Source organism: Papilio polytes, unplaced genomic scaffold (assembly GCF_000836215.1).
Source record: "Papilio polytes unplaced genomic scaffold, Ppol_1.0 DF823691.1, whole genome shotgun sequence".
NCBI lineage: Eukaryota > Metazoa > Arthropoda > Insecta > Lepidoptera > Papilionidae > Papilio > Papilio polytes.
Genome location: NW_013525513.1, coordinates 1,789,486 through 1,815,270, shown reverse-complemented (window position 1 = coordinate 1,815,270; position 25,785 = coordinate 1,789,486). Strand labels below are relative to the sequence as shown.

General features: G+C 33.5%; 1 protein-coding gene across 9 annotated transcripts in view; it reads right to left on the bottom strand.

The window, feature by feature from the left end:
* LOC106104251 (protein trachealess) overlaps positions 1-25,785 on the bottom strand; it is a 144,144-nt gene that overhangs the window by 34,481 nt on the left and 83,878 nt on the right. Inside the window, exon 1 of one of the 9 annotated variants that reach the window (XM_013284244.1) lies at positions 18,915-19,621. The exons of the other annotated variants lie outside the window; for them this stretch is intronic. Within the exon in view, the coding sequence (XP_013139698.1) occupies positions 18,915-19,138 (224 nt within the window). The 5' untranslated portion in view covers positions 19,139-19,621. Of the gene's footprint in view, positions 1-18,914; positions 19,622-25,785 lie in introns of those variants that run through there. 9 annotated transcript variants of the gene reach the window in all.

Here is a 25,785-nt window from a genome sequence, read left to right as displayed (position 1 = left end):
GCGGATGTAGTTTAGTTAATCGCATAAAAACTTTATACAAATATAAAATATCGTAATTTTATCTATAAAAATAAACAAAACAGTGAACTTCTGTTCCTTGGTTTAGTATTTAAAAGAACTCTCAGTGCTTCTCGAATTCCATTTTAAAATTTTCTACGGTTATTCTACAGAAGTAGTATAAATAACTCCAAAGCTTTACCTTATCAGAGTTTAAGTACAGTTAAGGGACTAATAACTCTTAAAAATAAAGAAATTCTACACAATCCCTTCAAACGATATAAGATCAAATTTTCCGATACACGAACTAAACGTTTTACGTATAAACAAGCGGAGCATTGTGTTTGATTTAATGTTACCCGAGGGTTTGGTCAGCTTTGGGCAGGGGCATTAAATTGTTTAAAATAAGTTAAACATCGTCCAAGGGTTGGTGAATGCAACAAAACATTTTCAACCTTAAAGTACGGGATATAAGGTGTGTTATTCAATAACGTGAGCTGTTAATGTAATTATGGTAAATAAAACTGTATTTAATTTATGTCTTATAAGGTTCGATTCTAAATAGATATTTAGTGTGAAATATAAGATGCGATGAAATACGTCTTGAAAAAATTGGTTTTAAACAATAACTTAGAAGATTTACAATATTGACCATTATTTAAACTATCTAGTTAATAATTTTCGCCCGTGACTCCGTCCGCGTAAAGTTAAAAAAAGTGAGTAGTCTGTGTTCTTCCACACTACACACATGCTCCACATTTATGCCTACAAACTCTAACAAACTTCCATCCTTCCATCTAAACTTTCGCATTTATTATATTATAAGTAAGAAGTAAGATAAAATAAGTGAAATTAGGACGAATTAAAAAAAAAGTTTCTGTATCTCTAATTGGAAGTACTGCGCGAGCTAAAGTCGATCGACTGGCAGGCGACGACGCAGGATAGACGACGCTGGCGCTCTCTTTGGGTCACTACGCCAACGCAGTAAGAAAGTAAGTATCTACTAATTCCAGTGCAATGATACTGTAATAGATATACACATGAAACATAACTATTATTATAAAATAGAAATTAGTTATTACGACAATCACTTTTAAGTTTATTTATAAATACACAAGTGCATGTTACTGGAGATTCTCACCATAGACTATTGTCATAGAGATTGTTGTCATAGACTACATATATACTTTACTTTATAACTGCCTTTTTTGAACAAAAATACAACATAATAAATGATTTTATTGCAAGTCGACTCTAATGTTTTTGTTCTGTCCAATTTTTATGACGGACCTCCCTTCATCTTAGAAGTGTCTGTCTTTAAGTGTTCACGTACGTGTCCCGACGCCCCGTACACCTGGGAATCAAACCCGCAATACGGCTACTAACGCCTTGACCCCCTACTAAACTAACTCTACAAATCAACAATCCAAATTCAACCTTAAAAACAAACCAACAAAGTCTACTTTCCCAATACAACTAATTTTCGTATTGGTCAGCGATGATTGGTTACCTCCGTTTGATAAATGTCACATCTGTCTAAAACTTCAAAGAAAAATGAACTTTATAACCATACTCATACGTAATACTGTGAATAAGGAAGTCGACGTAGAAAAAAAGAATTTTGTAAATTGAAACTGTAGAGAGAGTGGAGAAATAGGATCAGAATCGAACCCGTAGCGAGGTCGTAAAAAGCCGACCATCTAGCAACCGTGTCGCGATAGTTACGCTTAATGTGCCCGGGACAAATTGAGTTGGAGCTGCTAGCGAAATTAGTCGGCCCTTGGGAATGCAAACTCGTATACATCAAGAAAATATGACAGGCGTTCTGTCTAATATTGAAGGAGGGCGAAACAGAACTAATGTTAGTTTCCTTTACGTTGAAGAAGAATCAATTTAAGAGTTCATTAATTGCAATAATAAGTATTTTGTTTACGCTGTCTTAATCACATCTGAGACCAAATTTCTCTAATTCAAAAAATTTTGATGATTCGTGAAAGTAGGTATGGTAAACTGGAATATTCCATTTATTTTTATCAGATTAGGATAAATGCTTATTAAATTTTCTAATACTAGCATTCGCCCGCGACTACGTCCGCGCGAAATTAAAAAAAACTAAAACAGCCTATGTGTTCTTCCAGACTATCCTCTGCGTTTATACCAAATTTCTTGGAGATCCGTTAGGCTGCAAACTCTAACAAACATCTATCCATCCTTCTAAACTTTCGCATTTATAATGTAAGTAAGATTATGTAATGTACGAACATTTGTCAGTTAAAAAAAGGCGATCATCACACCGAGAGCAAAGCTATGAAAGGCGTTCTTATTGTTAGTAGATTTAAATCTGGTAGCACCAAAAAAATAGATCAATGGTCCATTAGAAAACGCTCGTTAAATTGTCACCCATCGCTATTGAAGGGTTAATATCGAAAGATTTGCGAATAACCCCTCAAGCGACCTTTAATCTCCTTGTTGTGGCTTTATAGACCCCGTCTGGGAATTTACTAAGTATTTTCTGGTTGAACAGTTTAAAGTCCAAACATCGGTTTCTTTTGTTGACGATCAATGTGTTTATTGGAGATCGAAGCAATAAAAAGCATGAGAAAAATATAAAGAAGTTAGACAGAGGTTTGCTATTATTAGAATTATTCGCTATCTTCACGCTTGCGAACTGTGACGAATTACAAAGAATAAAACACGAACCGCGTAATGTTTATTAAATTATTTTTTGTAATCCAAATCTTACTTATGTTACTAATATTTTAAATGCGAAAGTTTAGATAGATGGATGGATGAGTGGATGGATGTTTGTTAGAGTTTGTAGCCTAAAAGGCTGTACGTACCTCGATGAAATTTAGCATAGACGTAGAGTATACTCTGGAAGAACACATAGGCTGCTCACTTTTGTTTTTTTTTTAATTCCAAGCGCACAGAGTCGCGCGCGAAAGCTAGTACATAATTGAAAGAATTTTACTACGTTCTATTTCTTTATTTTTTGTGAAATTGGCCTGCTTATCTTTAATTGTATCTCGAAATATTTTCTATTTTATCTAATTAAAGCGCCAATAGCCTAATGGTTTGGGGTACGGACTACCGATCTTGCGGTCGAGGGTTCGAATCCCGCCATTCGACTATTGTCGTGAACCATATCCTAGCACAGGCCTAGAGCTTAGTTGGAAGCAAAAAAAAACACGGAAGACCAGTACATGTGCTGAGTGGTTTTAAATAAATAGGTAAATAGACAGCTTACGTAATTTAAATGAAATTTTCATGACACATTGTTTTCACAAATTAAAATACTGTAAGAGCCTTCCTTACCAAGCGCCGTAGTTGAAGACAGTTATAGTAACTCAATACTGGGACCCCATCAATTATTTGAGTGACAAATATGACACGTCGTATTGTCATTGTGAAGTGGTCCTCAACGCAAAATACTACCCACTTCACATCTATGGGGATATTAAATTTAATGGCCGACAACAATATGCTTCTTAGTAGCAATTTCTCTAGAATTATTATCCATTTGGGGTTATAAGTATGTATTATAAGACTACGGTATAACGGTTGCTGAAGTGCAGTTAAAAATTATTTGGAATCTTAAAGAATGAATAAGTATTCTAGTAATAATTTTAAAATCCGACATAAAATAGTAGCTTGTATTTAGACATTCAAGCAATATCTTATCGCACCAATATTACAAATGCGAATGTTTAGATGGATGGATGTTTGTAAGAGTTTGTAGGCTAAACTGCAAACGGATCTCGATGAAATTTGGCATAGATGTAGAGGATAGTCTAGAAGAACACGTAGGCTACTTATTGCTATTTTTGTAATTCTTCGCAAATGGAGCTGCAGGTGAAAGCTTATCACATATAAATCCATGTATTTGAAGGATACAAGTATAATTTATTCAAATATGTAGAGGTAATGAATAAAAATACGCACGGCTTAAGCAAAAGTAACTTTTCAAAGAGAAATTCACACCCTCAGAGAACTTAAGGGTCGGCTAGTTTTCTTTAAAAGCGCGGGCATTTGAACCCTTGGAATTTAGTCAACCGTCCACTCCCTTGGGCCTTGCATACCCCGGGCCACGGTCAATGTAAGGAAATTCGAATAAATCGACCCAGTAACTGAGCTTACTCAAAGTGATCTTTATTCACCTTTATTGTAGAACAAATTTATAACCTAATGTAAATTTTATCTTCCTTTTAGTAGTTACTAAAATTGATTTTAGCTTAATTGTTATAACAATCTTTAAGGAAGTAAAATTAAATCAAAACCACAATTGCAAGTAAGGAAGTATAGAAAAGTTGAGGCCTAACCTTAAAACATTTAAATGTTTCATCCGCATGACATTATAAAAAATTTATTCTATTGTTTACATTTGTCAAATATCAAAATGACATGACATGAAAAACCTTGGCAATCTTGATTCCTTGATGTTGGCAACAACTTATGGTTTCCTTCCCACATTAGGGTTTTTCATCCAAAATATATACCCCCTAAGTTTAATAGCGTGAAAATATATAGCCCAAAGCGTGACGTAAGTGTAGGGCTTTTTATAAAAAAAAGAATTATTCAAAAACATGCTGTGATTGCTGACATCTTAGGCAACAAAGAAGTGTGTGTTTACGCTTTATTATAATAAGTATAGATTACGTGAACCCTTTTATAACATCGTTGTTTTAGATTCGTTTCAATATACGGTAGTCTGTATTACCTACATTCATCTAAATTCGACTACAGACCAAAAATAACATAAAGCTATCTATTTACCCTAACTAGGGACAAACACGGAACACAATAAACCCGTGAGATATTAACTAAGCGATCTAATGACATCTTATTGACGAAGGGAATCAAATAAATACAAATGGAGGGGAGCGGCCATATTTGACGTAGCAAATGAAAATGTCATCGGCTTATTACCCGTCGAGATTATTGATATTATGGATGATTATTTTCTTATATAAACTACGACTGTAATGACTAATGAAGGAATATTACAGTCGCCATCTTTAATTGCATATTGCAAATCTTACTAACATTATAAATGCGAAAGTTTAGTTGGATGTTTGTAGAACTTTGCTGCCAAAAATCCAAAACGAATCTCAATGTTTGGCAAAGATATAAAGCATAGTTTGGAAGAACACATAGGTTAGTTTCTTTTATTTTTATTAATTCCACGCGGACAGCGTCACGAGCGAAAGCTAGTAGTCGTAGATTTCTTGTGTTGCGTTTGTTAGGATTGAAAGATACACTTGTATTAAAACACATCTCTCTCTGTTTCTATGGACAATATTTATAAGTTTTCTGATAGTGGAAAACCAAGATGCCAAGAGATGAGAGCCAACATGCTGTGATATCTTAATTCTTACGGTATTTAGTAGAAAACAACTAAGATTTAAAACAATTTTACCGTTGGAGGTCAGTAAATTTTGATATACAAAAAAAAACTTGAGAGACTTTAACCTTTTTTAACTAAAATATAAGTTTTTTGCAGCACCATTGTACCTTAGACAGATGATCAAAGGTGACAAGAAATGTGAATGAGGACCGGCGTAGAAAAGCGGAGGTCACGCCGGTCACTAGCGGCCCATTGCAAGAAATACTGCCAACTGTACGATGACCTACATTTCTTGGTACTTGGACACGATGAACACTAAACGATTAAATTATCCGTACATTTTCGAACATAGTTAATTACTTTTAGTGAATTTAAGACTTTTTTTAATTCATATAACTAGTATGAGGTACTTTCAAAGCAAATAATATTCTTTTCAACCTCATTAACAGTGGCTTATTGAATACTAGTTGTGGCTCGCGACTTTATTACTTCACAAAATTAAAAAAAAATAATAAAACATGGTATAGCCTATGTTACTCAGCGATAACAGAGCTTTTTAATGGTGTAAGAATTTTTGAAATCGGTCCATTAGTTTTCGAGTTATTGCAATACATACAAAAATCCAAAATACAAATCTTTTCTTTCCAATATTAGTATACAAGTATGGATAAGCAAGAGACAAAATAATAATTGAGCTTATGCTGAATCCTCACAAAAATTCAGTTCCGCGGCCATAACTTTCGTATCTTAAACCGCATTTGTTGTCAAATACAATTTTCTATTAACTATCAAGTTGTTTCGATCCTAGTATACAGTTCGGAAATAATCACAAGGGCTCAGTCTCGCGGGACGGACATTTTACTGGCCCGCACCCCCGAGATGAGTTTAATATGACTCGGCGACTTTCTGAACGGGACTCGTCACGCCTTGGGAAGAGAAAGGTGTTGTTTACTATCAACAAGGTATTTTATTATGAAAAGGTCAACTTTGACTTATACTGTTTTTGTTGGAAATGCCTTATATTGCGAACGAAATCAAATTGCAGATAATACTGATAAAACAAGCAGCCATTTTGCATCTAGACTTACTTAAAATTTATTCAAATGACTAAAGGATGTATGAAAAGGGCGTGGGTGGAAAAACATCTTAGCTTGTAAAATCTACTTGATTATATCTCACAGTCATAAACATTCGTTTTTTTACAACATGCCTAACATTTTAATTTTATAAGAAATAAAAAAGATAAGAGTTTTCATTGAGTCATGCCAAAAATATAGTGTAATGAAAACGTTTTGTCTTTCCTTTTTCAAATTTTCTTTCACCCTATCATTCTTATTCAAACCACAGTATTTTATTATTTTTTTTCATAAGATTATATGGTAAATACTGTTTATGATTTTTTTTTTGTTAATTGAATAATTTATTTTCAAGCAACACCGAGCTATTTATTACAAAGTAAGTATAATGATGATTAATTAAATGAAAATTTATAGGGCAAAATACATGCACACTTTGCCGTTATTTCGGCACAAAAATACATCTCATTTGAAATGCCCCGTCCGGTCCGGGGTCCCAAAGGACCGGACGATTTGTACGCTGCCGAATTGCCAGCTCTTTAGAAAAGCTTTAATAATCACGTCATATCCAATTTTCCCTTCAAACGCATTCGGAATACCGAATAAGTGTAAAAATAAACGTACAGATAAATCGTTCGTAAAGGACGATTGTTAAAATATACCAATAATTTGGTAATTATTAACCAATTAAAATTTAGCGGTAGTGTTTAAACAAATTGTTTTGGATTTTATGTAACATTTTTATAAAATACTAAGGGCCTGACCCACCACTGGCTGATAGAGGCTCAGATAGCTTAAAAATGACTTCACTGTCAGATTGGGGAACAAAATCCGATATCCATCACATATTTTACACATTGGATAGTTATCAAACAATTTACAATTTGGTGGGACAGGACCTAAGTATAAATATCTTGTTGCCCCAATTTTATCGATACCATGCATAGTACTCTCCTCCCGCATATTAATACCCGCTACATCTAATATTGTGCTCTACACAGCGACTTGTATTATGTTCCGAGCAGCCAAAACATCTCACAACGGTTCTCAGAATTGTAGGAAAACTCACGGTATCAGCGTACAATCCTACTAGGATATAATTAGCATGATCGTGTAATGATGATAGTGTGATATCTAAATGAGGCAATGAAAAGGCCACTAATCAATATATTTTGAATAATCAAAGACAATTGTCAGGAGCAGCACGTACCAGCGTTCGTCATCGGTTATTTAGAAAACAAAGAGTTGAATGGCGCAACACGTGTGTTAAGGATTTTACGACTGTTGGTAATTGGAATAAATGCATTTAATTTGTGTGCACATACTATGTTATTGAACATGTAAAATATTTGAGTCATGTATTTGTATGAAGACAAGGGCAGTTTTTTTTACAATGGAATCACATTAAAATTAATATTAGGTTATATTAATTGATAACTTTTATGTTAAGCAAATCAAATGACTTAAGATCAAAAGCTGAAGTAATTGAAGGCGCTGTTGTAAAAATTGTCAAGTCATTTTCTGCTTTAACTTGTAAATGACAATATAAACAATTTTGTACAATAAATTATTTCCGTGTTTGTATTTAAATAGGATGACGTCACAAGAAACATGCCCCAATGGACAGCGATCAGCGATAAAAAAATGACCAATATACGCTTTAGTCTTGACTAATGGTGTACTGTCAGCTAGTAAATTGCCTATCAAAATCGCGGCGAAGTCTGGAAAATTGTTTCATTCATAAATGCAATAGGTGGGATTTATCTATGGCTTTCTGATGAATAAAATAGTAGCGGGGTCTTGCCCCATCTGATGCTGGGTCAATGTTACAACGAATATTTGTTAGGATTACCGCGGATGTTGATTTCCTTCGATTATTGTACTCATTTTTTGGCAATATCCCTTGTATTGTACGAATTTTGTATTTCGTATAACTTGTGTAGATTTCTCGGAGATGTAACGCACACTTTTTCATTATACATTTGTCGTAAACTATTCATAAGGAATTAATCTACAATTTTCAAAGTCGTTCCTCGCTCGGTGCGAAATTCTACGTTCTCCTAGTGAATTCGTGCTGAATTGATAAAACTACCGTCACTAGAATTAGCAATACAAAGAGAAATATCGTGCCTGCATTCGCTGCCAATTGAATGGAGAAGGAAATAATAGTTATTTGCAATAATCGTCTGAAGGGACGGGTGATTGCGCTTCGGGCGGGAGCGTTTTTCTCGTCCTACCCTCACAGCTATACGAACACCGGTCTGGTAGACGCTTGTTAGTATAATGTAATTCTAGTGGCCGTTTCTTGGCATCGGTTGCTATGGTTTCAATTATTACCTTCACTATAGAAAATAAAAATTATAATTTCAAACACATTAACTAGTAGTAATTTAACAAAAGATGTTATCGAACTACTAATTGTGTTAATTTAGAATTCAGTCCACAACCTCAAAATCTTATTCAATAATTTGAAAGTTTTTGATGGTTTTCGATAAAATGTTGTTTTCTTCTTCTCTTTGTTTTATTTTAATAAACTCACAGTTATGTTTACCTTCTAATTATGTATATAACTTCAAAAATGGCATCTATACTAATATTGTAAGGAGGAAAGATTTGTATCTTTGGAATTTTGTATGTATTAAAATAGTTCAAAAACTACTACACCGATTTAAAAAATTCGTGCGCCATTATACAGCTACGTCATCAGTGACTAACATAGGCTATATTTTTATGTTTATTTTTTAATTTCTACGTGGAAGAAGTCGCGGGCAACAGCTAGTTTACTATAAAATATATATATAACACAGACCTCTCGGACCACTCTTTATTAGATCTACCGATCGTACCCAATCTACGGCTATTCAACCCTAAAAGAAGGAATTAAAACAACACAAGGGTCCGTACAAAGTTCTCTGATGAGGTAAAGGGGGGAATAATGCATCATTTTCGGGACACTTCATCCGCAGTTAATCCGCACTGACCGGACCCTTGATCGATTGTTGTCACCCTATCGTTCAATTTATATCGGAATGTCTATTAAACTACGAATAGAAGAAATAAATAGGAGTACTGAAGACTATTGACGGTCGAATATTGTGATTTTTGATCGGTTTATATACTAGCTTTTGCTCGAGGCTTCGTCCGCGTGAAATTGAAATTGAAGTAAAGATTATAGTCTATGTCACTCAGAATTAATATAGCTTGCTTATGACAAAGTCATTTTTGAAATAAATCCAGTAGTTTTAAAGTTTATAAGTTACGTACAAAAATACAAATTTTCCTCTTCATAATATAAGTATACATAGATTAAAAATCCTTTGCATTTAACTTTAATTTAATTCATAAATAAATTTTAATAAGTCAATAGTAATATAATTCAACAATTTAAATTTAAAAAATTGTGTTAAATTGCACATTAGAAAAATAAAAAAGCAATCTTAAGTTATTCAAAAATTTAAACAATACAAACTTCTTAATTTCCGTCTAAATATTCCCGCCACAGACTATCATTTTGATCTCAGTAATGAGACCATGAAGGTTTAATGTAGAGCGCTAAACGTTTCCACAGATTAAAAACTCATGTATTTTGTACCGCGCCATTTTTTTACCGCGTACTGATGGCCGACCAGATAGTAACTGCATTCCACAATATTGTTGTAACGATTTTACTCTTGAAAATATAAAACAAAATATTTTATTTAATCTGTTAGAGTGTAATAAAACTTAAAATCTATAGTTTTATTTTTGCATAGATATTACGACTGATGTTAGATCACTTTTTGTGGTTGAAAAATGCAACATTTTTTTTTAAATCATTGTTCAATCGGTACATTTAAAATCAACTTAAATAAAAACATCATAAAGAGTTAAAAAAGCAACCACAAGGAAACCACAGAAATAATCGATTTAAATTTATCAGGATATCGATTATGGTTTTGATTTGATTGTACATAATCATTACCTACAGACGTAATTCACGGGAATCGATCCCGAAACCTCAATTTCCAACTCTTATGGTCGGTTTCCCATTTACTTTTAACCATTCGTTAGTGCTTTTGATTCGATAAATTCATGAAATGCGTTCACGAACTACGTAACTTCAGTTTTAGTCCGTTGAAAAATACGTCAAGCTAACATTAAAAAATCGCTAGTTAATGACAAAATAGGTCGAAACTTCAGAAACCCAGCATGAAAACATTAACTCAAATTATTTTTGATACCGAAACAAAAGACGACCCCGTACAGAAAATTAACAAATATTAAAAAAATTGGTTGACATAAATGTTAGTAATTGTTCAAAAAAGTTTCCAATTGTTGAAAAAATGTCGTAGTAATATATTTACCTAGATATTTAAACGTGGTTATTTTCTATCTTTTGACACCCGAGCCGTTTGTCTGATCGATGGTCAACTTGGTAAAAACTAGAATGTATAGAGGGCGCGACGAATCGACGTGACTTAGCGTTTGCTCGCTGATTGAAGCTGACTACTGTCATATACGGGATGTTAACTTTTCCATACCTTATTTTTTTATGTGAATTTTTAATTTTTTGTTTGTTATTGTATTTTTTGTCATACTCCGCAGATATAGAATGGTGCAATGAATTAGTTTTAAAATTCTAACCTCTTGTTAAAAGAATCTAAAAAAGAAACTAAATCAAACTTAAATAATATTCTAATTTTTCACAGGAGGTATATTCAATAGTGTTATTGCCTTCTTGCAAAATTCTCTAATATTACAATATTTAAAAAAAAAAAACTATTATTGATTTATTTTAGTTTTACCTTTGATATAAAAATTGACCAGCCTGTAAATTGATCAGTAGCAAACAACACAAAGCAAAACGTAATAGATCCATATATTCAAAAAAGGGCCGCCTATCGTTTCTACGGCCAGATAATAATAATCTTAATAATCATTATAACACTCTTATCACGAAGGCATAAGACTTAAAATCACACAATTGTTACTTATCAAATCGCAGAATGTGTAGTTTTCAATTGATAGAAGACCCAAATAATTTCTTTCCGATTATTTGTAGGTTGGTATTAGTTGTGGCAACATAACAGAGTTCCGGATGTTGATATTAACTTCTTTTTTTAAATGTATCTTAGTTTTTTCTATATCTGCCTTTGCGTAATTTACGAATATTACATTTTACTGGGAAGTTTTTCTTGAAACTTTCGTGTATGCTCTTAGTATGAAATTTTGCAAAAATCAACTAAGGTTTCGTTGAATTTATGTTTAAAAAAATACTGAATAGAAATGAAACAAGCTTTACATATAAGCTCTCAATTCATTAAAATCCTAATACGTTAATTATAAATGTAATACGAACAAAATTGAATTTATTTAAGTAAGCCGTGAAGCTTTTTGTTACAGCGAAGTTCATTTACGTTTGTTCAATTACACTTAAAAAAAGATTAAGTTACAAGAGTTAAGTTTTTTGTAAGAGAATTTTTTATCTGCTTGGTATGACTTTTATTTTTTAATTTTGTAATTAAGAATTTTACTGGCAATGGAATTACCCTGCTATTTTTAAATAATTTTATTTATTTTGGTTTTTCTTTGAGACTTAAGACTACTTACTAGTTTTTTAAGCTTAGTCGTACATGTCCTTTTAATATAAACTCTGTGTACATAAATCTGTACAAAATTAACAATAATTTACTACTATTCTTTATAATTACTAACTTTAGCCAGCGCGTGCAATTAACAAAAAACAAAAGCAAGTAGCCTATGTTGTGTTCTTCCAGACTATCCCCTACATGTTTGCCTAATTTCATCGGGATCCCTTCAGCAGTTTATGCTACAAACTCTAACAACCATCAAACCATCCATCTGAACTTTCACATTTATAATAAGTAAGTTTACATTTTATAGATTGTAATATGTCAAGATTCGTGATAAACTATAATCTTTTACAACTTATGTTAGGGTGTCCGGTAGGTTTTTTAATGTGATATACATTTAAATTGAATCGCTTAGCAACAGTTTAAAAACTAATGTAACATGTTATTCTGAATAAAACTTCTAATTGCGATGTCGTTACACAAAAAGGCTCGCCGAATTCGAAGCTTTTTTTAAACGACTCGATTGCGGTTTGTACGTTTTTTGTGCACTCAGGTGTACCGATTGAATTCTGCTTTTGTACGACTAAATATCGACTTCTTTATAACTGCTTGATGGGTTAACATTGTTACCGTCATTTATTTATCGGACAGCTGTTACTATCTGGCAGATAGAGACTAAAAAGAAAATTTATATTGAATTTTTACTATTATGTCTTATTTATCTTACATTTCGTTTTATGTATCGTAATAATAAATGCGAAAGTTTAGATGGATGTTTGTTACTAAGTATTTAGAAATAGCTGCAGGGATGTGGATATTTGGTACAAATGTAGAACACTATCTGGAAGAACACATCAAATACTTACTATGTTTTTTTTTTAATCCTGCGCGGCCGGAGTTCCAGTCGACAGTTAGTATTAGTTACTTTTCTTCTGATATGAAGTACGCAATTGATATCTCTATTTGTTTTTTGATGATGTCTTTTTTCACTTATTTTGATATCCTACCTTTACCATTTAACTATAAAAAATATTTTAGATTCATTATCATTACGAAAATCCGATAGAATAATTAAATAAAATAAATAAAAATGTTTACAATTATTACCAACTTGTCAAGTTTACGCATCGACTAATGCCTACAGAAGTACACTTAATGCATTTTAATGATATTTCGCAAGAACCCGCCTATCTGACAGTATAATTGTCTGGCATTTTAATTACATTTAATCAAACACTTAAATACGTTTTCTACTCATATTAGCATTTCGAAAGCCTAGACCAGTCTAGACCTATACAGAATGTTCTAAGAAATGACAATATATATAAATAATAAAAATTCTGACATACTGAATTCAGTGTTAATTTTCATTTTTATTCTTGCACTAGCTTTCGCCCGCGACTCCGTCCGCGTGGAGTTAAAAAAATGTGAATTTAAAAAATTAATACAGAGATATACAAAATCATGCAGGGAGTCGGTTAACCGAGCTTGTATCTAATCTTAGTGAACAATAACATATTAAATTCAAATCAAAGACATTTAAAAACATATAGACGAGGCATAGTGAATAGCATTTTTTCACCTGTACTTTCTCTGATACTATATCAGGTGTTAACTTTAGTACGCCACCTCGTGTCCTGTATTGACATGTAATAAAACATTTTATAAAATTATAATAAGCTCCATCTGTTGTTTATTAAATAAATTAAACAGAGCTACAAAATAAAATATAAACATTTTTATTGAGATTATATGAAGTGTTAACTATGCCTCCTCTATATACATTTTTAATCTCTTTGATTCAAGTCTTTGTCCGTACATACATACTCGTGTAACAATTGGTTACGGCTTTTATTTTTCAATCAAAATATTTTACACAACGGATGTGGGGCTTCTATTTTTTCTTGCTCATTCTAAAAGCATTCGATGGGGAAATTTTAATGAGGTGTGAAAGGGTTCTTGTCTCATGATTGAGTCAAAAGGATAGTTTTTGTTTAGTCTGGACTAGGGATAAAAAGTCAAACTCTTAAGCGATGTAAAGGATGAAAAAAAATCAATTTCATTCGACTACTGTTCATTGGAACACAATAAATAGTTTCATTTATGTTACAATTTTTGTAGAAAAACGTAGAAATAATTTTAAAATGTCAAGCTGCTGCCCACAGATTCGCATGTTTGTTTTAGGGAAGCGCGATACCTCTTACCCGTTATGGTGGAAAGCAAAACATACATTGCATTTAGTTATAATAATAAGGGCCTATCCCACCAGTAACTGATAGTGGCTCAGCTTAAAATTGACGTCAATGTCAAATAAAGTAACAAAATCCGATATTTCCATCACATTTTTACACGATGGATTGTAATCAGATAATTTCATCAGAATCAGATAATCCTCTCCACACACACACACAGGCACATATGTGTACATATATACCACATGCGTACATATATACGCACTCACATACCCAAACATATGTATTTGATCACATATGTACCTAGATTAAGAGAAGGCACTGCCTCCTGTAATACAGGTCCCCACCTAGCTCAGGAGGCAGAGCCCAATGATTATTGTTAAACTGATCTTATCAATAGTGTTTTTTTTTTTTTTAATTTACAATTTGGTGGGATAGGCCGTAAATAATTGTTATTACAACATTCAATTGTTTTGGGTTGAATCTAATCTAGTTTATATTGCAATTTTGTTTAAACTGGTCTCGTTGAGAGATAATAAATGTAATAGTGACGGGTTTTCTGACGCAAACCAAGTCCGTCAATGAAACTGGTACTGGTTTACGTAGGATGTACGGTTAAGCAATGGTGGAATAAAAATGTTATTACTATAGTGGGACGTTATTCACATTAGGAAGTTAAGTTAAACGATGTACCAGTTTGTTCATTGTTTAAAAACGACACGGAGTTTAAGTCAAATTATAAACATAATTAGTAAATTAAAAAAACTTAAGTCTGATAAGATAAGATTTGCCGTTTAGTTGATAACTTTTAACAAATATCCGTCCATACAAACTTTTTTAATATTAGTACAATTTGTTAATATTGAAATAGTATGATTGTAGAAAAATAGCTTTTTTTTAAAGAGGCAAAGACATTTGAGGTTGACAATAACAGCTTATAAAAATATGTATTGACATGAAATATTTCTTCAATAAATTTCATTGTGTATAGAAAACTAATTTACACAGGAAAATGAAATTGGTATAGTTCGTTCGTTTCCATGGCCGTTGCAATTCCGTTGAAAGGTCGGGAAATGTACGTGATTTAATAATAACAAAAAATACGTTTTTGTACATTTATAAACATTACTTGTTATTACTTTTTTATTTAAAAAAAGAAACTTCAGTCAATGGATCACGTAAAATTTGCATGAATGGACAGAAAAGGTAGAGTATTAACCCTTTGTGATCGTAACATTATTGTGACATTAATATTTATTATACTTCCTATGTAGGCTTAAAAATACAGTTTTACTGTAAACAATTAAGACACTGTGTCAAATATATTTCATCTTAAGTGCGTGGGCACCTAAAACTTAACTATCGCACAAATGCTTAGTCTCGCTTTGATTCCTATGACCTTATAGAGGTGCGCACACTACTCGATTTTTAGTCATGCAACTAAACAGTTGAATTGACTGCGAAACAATGGACAATCGCACAACTTTTGTGCGATAGTTCAGTCAAAGTTGGTCGCCCGCTTCAAACATACATCAATCCATTCATACCGTGACTAGCGTCCGGGATTTTTAGGTAATTATGCCTATTAAAACATTGTTATGCATAGACTATGCTATATATTTTTATTTCATAAATACTTTTAGAGTGTGATTCATTATCTTATGTCTATTCTCGTTCAAGTTAAAATCAACTCTGTGTTGACAAAGGATTATAGTAATACTAAATGTAGAGTTTTAAGTACGAATTAAATTTAACAAGATCGGATAGCATCTTCATATTTCCACAGATTAAAAATTACTCTCGAAACTTCATCGTATAAACCTTAATTGAGTTTACTCCCAAGCCAATTTGTTAAAGAAAATTATATTAACAAGTGCCTTTCAATTTCTGAACAAATATGTATACCTCATTATGAATAAAAAATAAAACAAAACATTTCTGGGAAAACGACAAATTACGAAGGTGAACGCCGTCGCTCGGGTCATGTTATGTTCTTGAAATTATAGAGTTAAAAAGATTCAGATCTCGCTAGTAAAAAATCATTTATGTTTATTTTATTACAATGGCTTATTACTCTGTCGTCAAAATGTCGATAAAAATATCTTTATAAGCTCTACAAGCTTTCGTTGTTTTATTGAAGCTTTTAACAACCTCTTTGTTAATATTTTACAATGCGAATACTTTTAAATGGTTTTTTAAGATACTCCATTTATTAGGATTGATTAAAATCAGTCTTAAAATTTGCAACACATTTTAATTATGATTTTCTCGTTCTCAGTACCTACAATATGCTCTAGTTTTTACTCGTAACTTCATCCGCGCAGAATTTAAAAAAAAAAGTATTATAAATGGGTTTAGCCTATGTCACTCAGTTATAATGTAGTTTTTACTGGCTAAAGAATTTCTGATATTGGTCGAATAGTTTTTGACTTTATGCGTTACATGCAAAGATACAAATCTTTCCTCTTGAGCGTTTCACGTTTATTTCTTGATTGAATATATAAACTAGACTATGCCTGGATAGAAACATAATTTTTATTTTTTATGTTCACCGTAATATAACTTTTATAGTTCTGTGGCAAAGACGCGTGGCAGTACCAGAGCAACAATGATAGCATCTTAATTTGCGACTGCCCGCCCGGGCCATACCTGCTACGAAATAATCGCTAAAGTTTGTATAAAATTGTATAAGTCCCGCGTGGGCTAGATTAAGTAAATTCGCTCTGTGTTGTATTTTATTATGTACAGTCAGATGGACAAAAATGTATATCATTACAGAACTTAAGAATCAATCGATGAACTCGTAATTGTATTCCTGAACCTTTGTAAATGTATAAATATTTCCACCTGACTGTACAATTAGTATTGCAACTACCAAGAATTTAAACTGCATCACAGATGTATAGTTATCTCTTTTTATCAAAGAGTATGAGTAAGATGCCATTATTGTTAGGATAGTTGGCTCATAGCAACATATTTAGTATCATTTAAACTTGAAAACGTACATAATTGATGTCAGCTCTTGTTTATTAAATTAAACCAGAAAATCAACAACTAATTAACTGTAGATAAAAATAGAGAGCGTCGGTGGCTCAGTGGTTTAAGCACTTGACTTGTAATCTACAGGTCTTGGGTTCGAATCCCGCCGCCATGTACCAATGTGATTTTCGATTTTTCGAATTTTCATATGTACATAATTTACCCGACGTTCTTACGGTGAAGGAAAACATCGTGATGCAACCTGCACATATCGGCGAAGAAATTCAAAGATATGTGTGAAGTCAACCAACCCGCACTTGGCCAGCGTGGTTGACTATGGCCTAGTCACCCTAACTTTAGGGTAGGCTCCGGGCCCCTCGGTGGGGACGTATAGTGAGTTGGCGATGATGAAAAATAGTTTCACTGCCTGTATCCTATACTTTTATTGCACTACAGGATAAAATAAAAATTGCATGATACTTTCAAACTGCTTCAGATATGACGGCTGATAGAGGTGTATGGAAGAGCAGGACATATTGTGCCGACTCTCTGTAAGGACAAGGGTAAGCTGTTGACGTCAGACATGAAGTTATTGGCAACAAAAAGTTTTTAAATGACATATATTATTGTTTTACGTAATTTACTTGTGACATATGTTTACATACAAGTAGGTTACATTTAAATATGTTTGGACTAGTCATTACAATCGTGATTGTACAAGAACCAGTTAAACAATGTCGTGTTGATATCAATCTTTGACTTTTCTACTTTAATTCCGCTGTTCTGAGCGCTTTTGTTTTACTGTTTAGTTAATATTGAAAATCATAAGTTTTATTGTACTTTTGTGTGTTGGTTTTTAAACGTAATTTGTTTTATCCTAAACTAGCTGTTGTCGCGACATCGAAATTACAAAAAATAATAAAAAATGTAGCCTATGTTACTACTGAAAACGTGGCTTCTAATGGTGAAAGATTTTTTGAAATCGGTCCAGTAGTTTTTAAATTATTTCAATACATATAAAAATATAATACAAATCTTTATAATAAAAGTCTAAACGTATAGATTTTTTTTCCAATTGGAATAAATTATTTTTAGTTATATTATTATTGGTATTAGTTTTTATTATTATTTTATTTATTAGTTATGCTATTATTGGTATGTTTAACTTTTTGATATGTTTGACATGTAAAAACTTCTAGAATGTTCTATCGGCTGGAGTTCTGAAATCTCAAAACTCCGAAGTCTCAGACAGCTGTTGAATTGTAAAAGATTACGGAATAATCCACATCAATAGATGCAAAAGTGTCTAATACCATATATTAAACCACACATAAGCATTTAATATAATAAAACATGTAAATACATTCAGTTTTAACTAAATACAAAATTTTGTTACAACTAAATCTATGACTTACCCATATTTTTCAATACAACAAATATTTCATTACATTCAGACAACATTGAGTTACGTTAGGTAACTTCTAAAAGCACGTTAAAAAAAAGCAAAAGAGGTAAATAAAAAGCAAAATAACAACAAATGCTACGATCAGGTAATCGATTACATAATTCGACTTGTCGACTTGCTCTTAAATAACAAATGAATAGCTTTAAAAGTACTTTTAATTTGTGTAAAGTTTAAAAATAGAAGATAATTTTGTTTCTTAATTAATAGAAGATGTCGACAAGTCAATTATTTTGCTATAAGTAGTGTAACTTAAAAAATTAAAAAATATAAAGAAAAAATGAAACGTGCCCAGGTTCGAGATGCGATTGGTTGGATGCTTGTTGCTGCCGACAGATATCCGGGCTTGTCTGTACGAACCAGGAATGGGTGAAGGCCGGGTTGAGGCCCGGGTTGAGGCCGGGCCCCGGGCCCGACAGTCCCATCACTCCGGGCAGCCCCCCCGGCCGCTGGTGGTGGTGGAAACTGGCGGACGCCACCGCATAGTCCATGGCTACCGCTTGGTACGGTAACATTCTCACTTTAACTACGAAATCTTAGTCCAGAACGGTTCCACTTAAAAGTTCCCGCGTTTCGCACATTTTTGTCCAGACTTATCGGTTAAGTTCGCACCTGAGTTTTCAGAATAGTTCCATTTTGTAAACACTCACACACGACCACTGCTTTTTCTTCTTTCTATACTAAAACTTTACTGTCCTTGGTGAAGTTACAAGCCAGGTACTATAGCGCTGCGTTTGGACTGACAAGTCACTGAGCTTTCAGATTTCAGTTAACAAACAAACGATTGTCCCATTTTCGCTACCGATCATTTACGGGGCGAGATGGTCGCCGGGGTAAAGTCACGCACAGCCACCCACTTAATAAATATTCTGGGCATATATCCGTTTTTACGCGGACGTGACCCGACGCGCACTGTCCAATTTTCACGTACGGAACGCGCGGCCGATTATCGAAAACAGTTGCATGCGTCCCCCTCTTTCAACTTCGGACGTGCAACTGAGACCGAGCACGCGCCAAACGCGACTCTATCACGCTCGGGCTAGCTCCCCGACGGACTAGACTTCGGTTTTAGAGAGCGGGACGACGCTTTACGATAGACCGGGACGAAGAGATCGATCACGAAAGTTAAAAGGCTGCGTCGTTACACGGTCTGTAATAGGCGGTTACGTGATTGGGCGTGGCGTTGACTATTAAGTTGAATCGTCGCGCTCTGATTGGTTGAAATTGGTAGTAGCAGCCTACGTGATATGTTCAGGAATACGTTTATAGCTTGTGCTCATAGAATATAATAAGAGAGTTGGAGATTGGACGCGCGCCAGCCGAGGAGTCGACGGGAGCTTCGATCCCGATTCGCTCGGAGCTTTTCAATTATTATGCAGCGTTAATGAATTTGTTTGACCGTCAAATGTCGGTCAAAGAAAGCCATTTTCAATAAAGCTATTTCTTAAAATTACTCTTTAATCTAATGGGTAGTTATAAAACTTACATCAAATTATTTGTAGGTACTTCAGTTACAATTAGATATAATACATTCTATACCAAATGATAGTCCTATTCGCAATCAAATTCAATAACTTTACATAATTACTTAGTTATTTTTTCGACAATTAACTGCCCTTACTATATCTCAAAAGACAAACATTTCCTTGTAAAAGCGTATTAAATTCACAATTGCGTTTTTAAAATGTACATTTTACCAAATTGGTTTAAAAATGATTTACAACAATCAAATGACAGATCGATATACACAATACCTTCACACAAATCAAAATCAATTCAAACACAAAGCCATCGCAAATCCATGGGATTACGAAGTCAATTGAACGTTTGATATTAGCACACAAATCGTCGGCAATGACTTCGCAATGGCGACCGGAAGCCGCAAACGCATGCCCCTTCCGGTCCGCGCCCGACTGGATACCAACCTAATGCCTGTTTAGATGCCACCATACAGATATCCTAATCAATTTCTATTGTTGGATGTTTGCGATAGGTGTTAAAGCGTGGGATAGGTACGAGTTTGTAATACGATAGTACGGTTAAATACTATTCGATTTGTGTTATTTCAAAGTAAAAAGGCGCTTCTATTATTAGTATTGATAAGAATGAAGCAGTAGTACCCTGATTTTATAGAATAAAATGGAATTATTATATTTATGTTCCTTTGTTTGAAACATTTTTAATAACCCATGCTTATCTTCATCCCATCGCCCTTGAAATATTAAAAAATAAGTCTTAAAAATATTCCGAAAGACGTAAATTTCTTTCCAGCTACAAAGCACTATATTAAAAAAAGAACTAAATGTAAACTTTTTTTCAAGAGACCTATTAAATTATCACAAACAATTATAAAATAAAATCCGATCAACGTTCAGTTTCCGTAAATAAAAGGCTTGGAATAGTTGGAAATGCACAGTTTTTTGTTTTGGTGGCCGCTTATTGGGTAAAGAGTGCTCGTCTCTGGTTATAATCAATAAAGAGATCGCTCCAATGGACACGGTCACGCGAACAGCGCTCAGAAGCGCGGACGCGGAGGTACGCGGGCTGAGAGCATAGTAGCATAGCCGGAGCGGAAGCGGTAGCGGGAACATTTATGTTCATGTATTAAATGAGAGGGTATAGGTATAGATAATACACTTTAATTTCCCAATCCTGTAATAATAACGAAGTAACAATCAGAGTCAAGGCCCCAGAGGATGTTCTTTTGCTTAGTTACTTGCAAAATCAATATTTTAAATACCATTCCCGTATTACGTTAAAATTGTTCGTTAACATCAAGATAATATGATTGTGTTTTCTAAAACATGTTGCCTACATAATTCGAGTACAAAAAATACCTGTGCTTTGTCTACTGTGACCTCTAATTTTATACTTAGTAAACATTTTAACACCTCGAAAAATTATTGCTAATTATATCCAAAAATAAAATAACAAATCGCTGATCCTGTCACTGTGCGCACATAATCGCTGAAGTCAGCCAGAAAACTGCCTTCTTATTGGATAATTCGTGATTTTCTTTTTTTTCTCGGCGTCGCTATACAGCGACAGGTGCTTGAACCTGCCCACGATCTTGACATTGGTGTCTCGATGATAATCGAACATCGACTGCCAACATCAGTTCAACGCACTCGATTAAATCTAGTGCGACGCACAGTTATGTGTAGAATCGATTTTTTAACAACGAATTAGTGTTTCGTTTGGTGACAGACGGTGGCGCTTAAATGTGTACAATTCTTGTGAACAAGAGTCATGTAAAATGAATGTAGCATTTTATGACACATGTGCATAGACCGAGTTATAGAACCCTGTAATAATAACAGTTACTAATCTCGTAGGTTAATTTAACAGAACAGTAATTATAGGCAGTATTTAATACTAACTATTACATTGCAATAAATCCACATAGGGTTAAAATCCCGTCCATTCAAATGCAGACCTTTATCGAATAATAAACGATAAACACTTGTGCATTTTGTAATTCGTAAACACGGTACATCACTATCTCATAGTCTGCCAACTCGTACGCTTCCAGTATAACATATAAGTGATATCCATTATTAAATAATAGTTACAAATTCTTAACACTATCGACGGCTGCGATACGTCCCCCGCACCATGATAGCGTTCGATACTGAATTTAAAGCAGCATCGATCGCATCTTGTGGCCCACATTCGACTGAGGACGGTCAACAACCTGCCCTTAAGTTTATTGGTAGGGTGTCGCTCATAAACATTCGGACATGTGCTCTGGATACTCAACTAGGTATAATAGGAACATGTGTTATGTCTAGGAACTTTTAGAGTCGTAACTTTTTTTACACTTTTATTTAAAAACAAAAATCAATAATCATACGCTCGGTGTAAAGTATCACGAATTTTGTTGTTTTATTGCAAACTTTTTCCTTACTTAATAATGATAAGTAATCTTCAAAGTTGCATAACTAGAGAAATTACCTCAATCCTTAGAGCAGAGCATTACGTTATAAAATAAACGGACTAAATTGAAACCACAGCTAACATATCAAAACAAACTCCCTCCCTTAGATCGTACACATCTACATAAATTAGTCGCATTACATTCACTTACGAACAAATAAACATGTCCAAGCAGCGCGCACTCTATCTCAGCATTACCCCGGAATTAGGGTAGCAGATATACACATTAAGATGGCAACCCCGATACTTTGATATGAATTAAGATATTCTAATTTTAATTGCCCCATACGTTGGCTTCCGGTGTTAGAATAACAAGAATTTACTTGTAAACTGGTTGTTATTTTTTACGTTCTTTAACTTTTTCACGTAAATAATTAAACACCCATCCATTAAGGTGGTAAAACCCGCTTTATCAACTTCGCACGAATGGGTCGGCTCACCCGGTGCAATACCACGACCACACAGAAGTTAAGCGTCAAGTGGGAACAATTCCGTGTTTCGTCTGATGAGTCTGGTGCCGTAGGCCCAACTTTAGTTCCTTTTACTTTCCTCCCTTTTTCTTATTAGAAAAAAGATGGACAGGTAACGTGGATTTGACGGTGGAGGAAGCGCATAGGAAGGTGAAACATGCTCTTTATGTGCGTCTTCTACTTCGAAAGTAGGGGTCTCCTCGCTATTTTGGCGGATTCAGGAGAGCGCTTGCTCGTTTGCCACCTTACGATATAAAATAAAACATCGTGAACGACATAAAAAAAACAATAATTTTTCTTTTTGAATATTAAATTAAACTTAAGTAATTATAATTTGTATAGTTAATTTTTACTATTTTATACTAACGAGGTTTCATATTAAATTTGCAAACATTCAAGAACTTCTAAACAACCCTTACCAAGAAAATGTATTAAACCCTGATAAAATCACATCGCGACACTAAACTTTGCATATGGGGCCAATTAGGCCGGAGTTTGTACAGATATGAGAGTAAATAAATTAATAAAACAACCCTAAGTGAAGGGTTAAGATTTAAATGCAAGCGATATGATCTTTCAACCCTTTAGGGTTAAGTTGTGATGTTCTAGCTAGTATTTCAAACATAGAAAATATCTAATAAATATTATAAAGAGGGAAACTTTGTAAAGGAAATACTTATTCTTTATTAGAGAGAATTAAACTGTTATTTCCTAGTTACTATTATAACATGATATCTATATCTATACTAATATTATAAAATAGGAAAGATTTGTATTTTTGCATTTGTATGTATTGAAATAAGTCAAAAACTGCTTGACCGATTTCAAAAAACTTTCACCAATAAAAAGATACGTTATCAGTGAGTAACATAGGCTACATTTTTAATTTCATGTAGACAATGTCGCGAGCAACAGCTAGTTAATTATAATTTCATCATTAGCTCACTATTGTGCCCACTGTAGGCTTCGGAACCTATATAGAGTTTGGGGTGATTTTGCCATAGTCAACCACGCTAGTCTACTGCGGGTTAATTGCCCTCACACATATCTTTAAATTTCTTCACACAAAGGTTGCACTACGATGATTTCCTTCACCGTAAGAAAGTCGGATAAATGTATGAAATTAAAAAATTAAAAATACATTGGTACACAAAGGGCTTCGAACCAGCAGTTTACAATTTAAATGGCCCTTGAGAGTGTACAATACTTTAGTTAAAATTACATATCATTTTTATTAACATATTAGTGACAAATAAAATTAAAATTCTCTAAACATAACGCAATTAACAATGCAGTCAATGAATTCATTCATAACTAACAAATTAAACGCATTGTACCGTGCATTTAAATAACCATAGACGTATAAATAGTTAATAATAACCATAAACAAATAGTTATTTAATATTTTTAGCAGGAAGCGACACGCTATTAACGCGTTAAGCCAGTCCGGGCAGAAATAATAAGCCTTGTGACGGATATGAGTTTCGGGCCTACGTCATCATGCATTCGCGGCACGGACTTACGAACCCCAGCATATTACTAAGTAAAGCCGGTGATCTATTGGCAAGCGAGCGCGTTTACGCTTCTAAGATAGAGTTTGTAGAATTCAACTCGTCGTAGTATTCCTACGATTGTTTTTATTGAGTTTTATGTTTTTTCTGTCAAATAAGAAGTTTCTTTAGTTAAGTAAACCATAGAAACCAAAGGACTTTTTTTCTTTTTAAATTTATTACTTTTAAATCTTACCTTTCTTTTCGATGGATGCTTGATAGATTTTGTAGCCTAAACTATTAAACAGATCTCGATGAAATTTGATACATGTAGAACGTAGTCTGGAAGAACATATAAGGAACTTACTTAGTTTTTTTTATTCCGCGCGGACAGAGTCACGGACAAATGGTAACGACGAAAAAAATTTTAATAATTGAGTCTACGTTTTTCTGTAACTATAGTAACGTGAAGACGTCTTTAAATGTATCTGTCTGTACATATGTTTATAATAAAGTCAGCTTTTATATACCTACTAGCTGGTGCCCTGCGACTTCATCCGCATTTGTTTTTTGTTTTTTACATGTGTCAAGTAATGAATTGCAAATGTCAAAATACCAATTACCTTACTATGGCAAATTTGCTTTCTTGATGATGACAGCAACTTATGGTCTCTTTCGCACATTAGGGTTTTCATCCAAAATATTTACCCCTTATGTTTAATGGCGTGAAAATATATGGCCTAAAGCATGACGTAAGTGTAGGGCTTTTTATTACAAAAAGAATTATTCAAAAATATGCTGTAATTGCTGACATCTTAGGCAACAAAGAAGTGTGTGTTTACGCTTTATTATAATAGTATAGATTATCCGCATATACAAATAATATACGTTTGTATGCATATCTGTTTATATGTTGGCTGTCGTATTTAGTAGTGACTCTTGAATGGTTAAAGGTTTTTAACCACAATTTAAGGAAAACAAGCGCATATAAATTTATTACAAAATGTCGTCGTTTAAAATTACAGTTTAAACAAATTACAGTGAGCTTAAATTCTTACAAATTGCTGCTAACAATTTAAAAAACGCATTATTACGTTAACACCTCCCCTTTACTGTACAATAGGGACACCTTAGCACACAGTTTGTACTTTAAAACTAAATTTAATTATGTTAAAATAAAAGCTATTCTTTGTACCATAAGACTTAAAATCGTTTATAGGTTTCAATGTTAGAATACATTATTAGTTGGGGTGTACACTTTTCTCG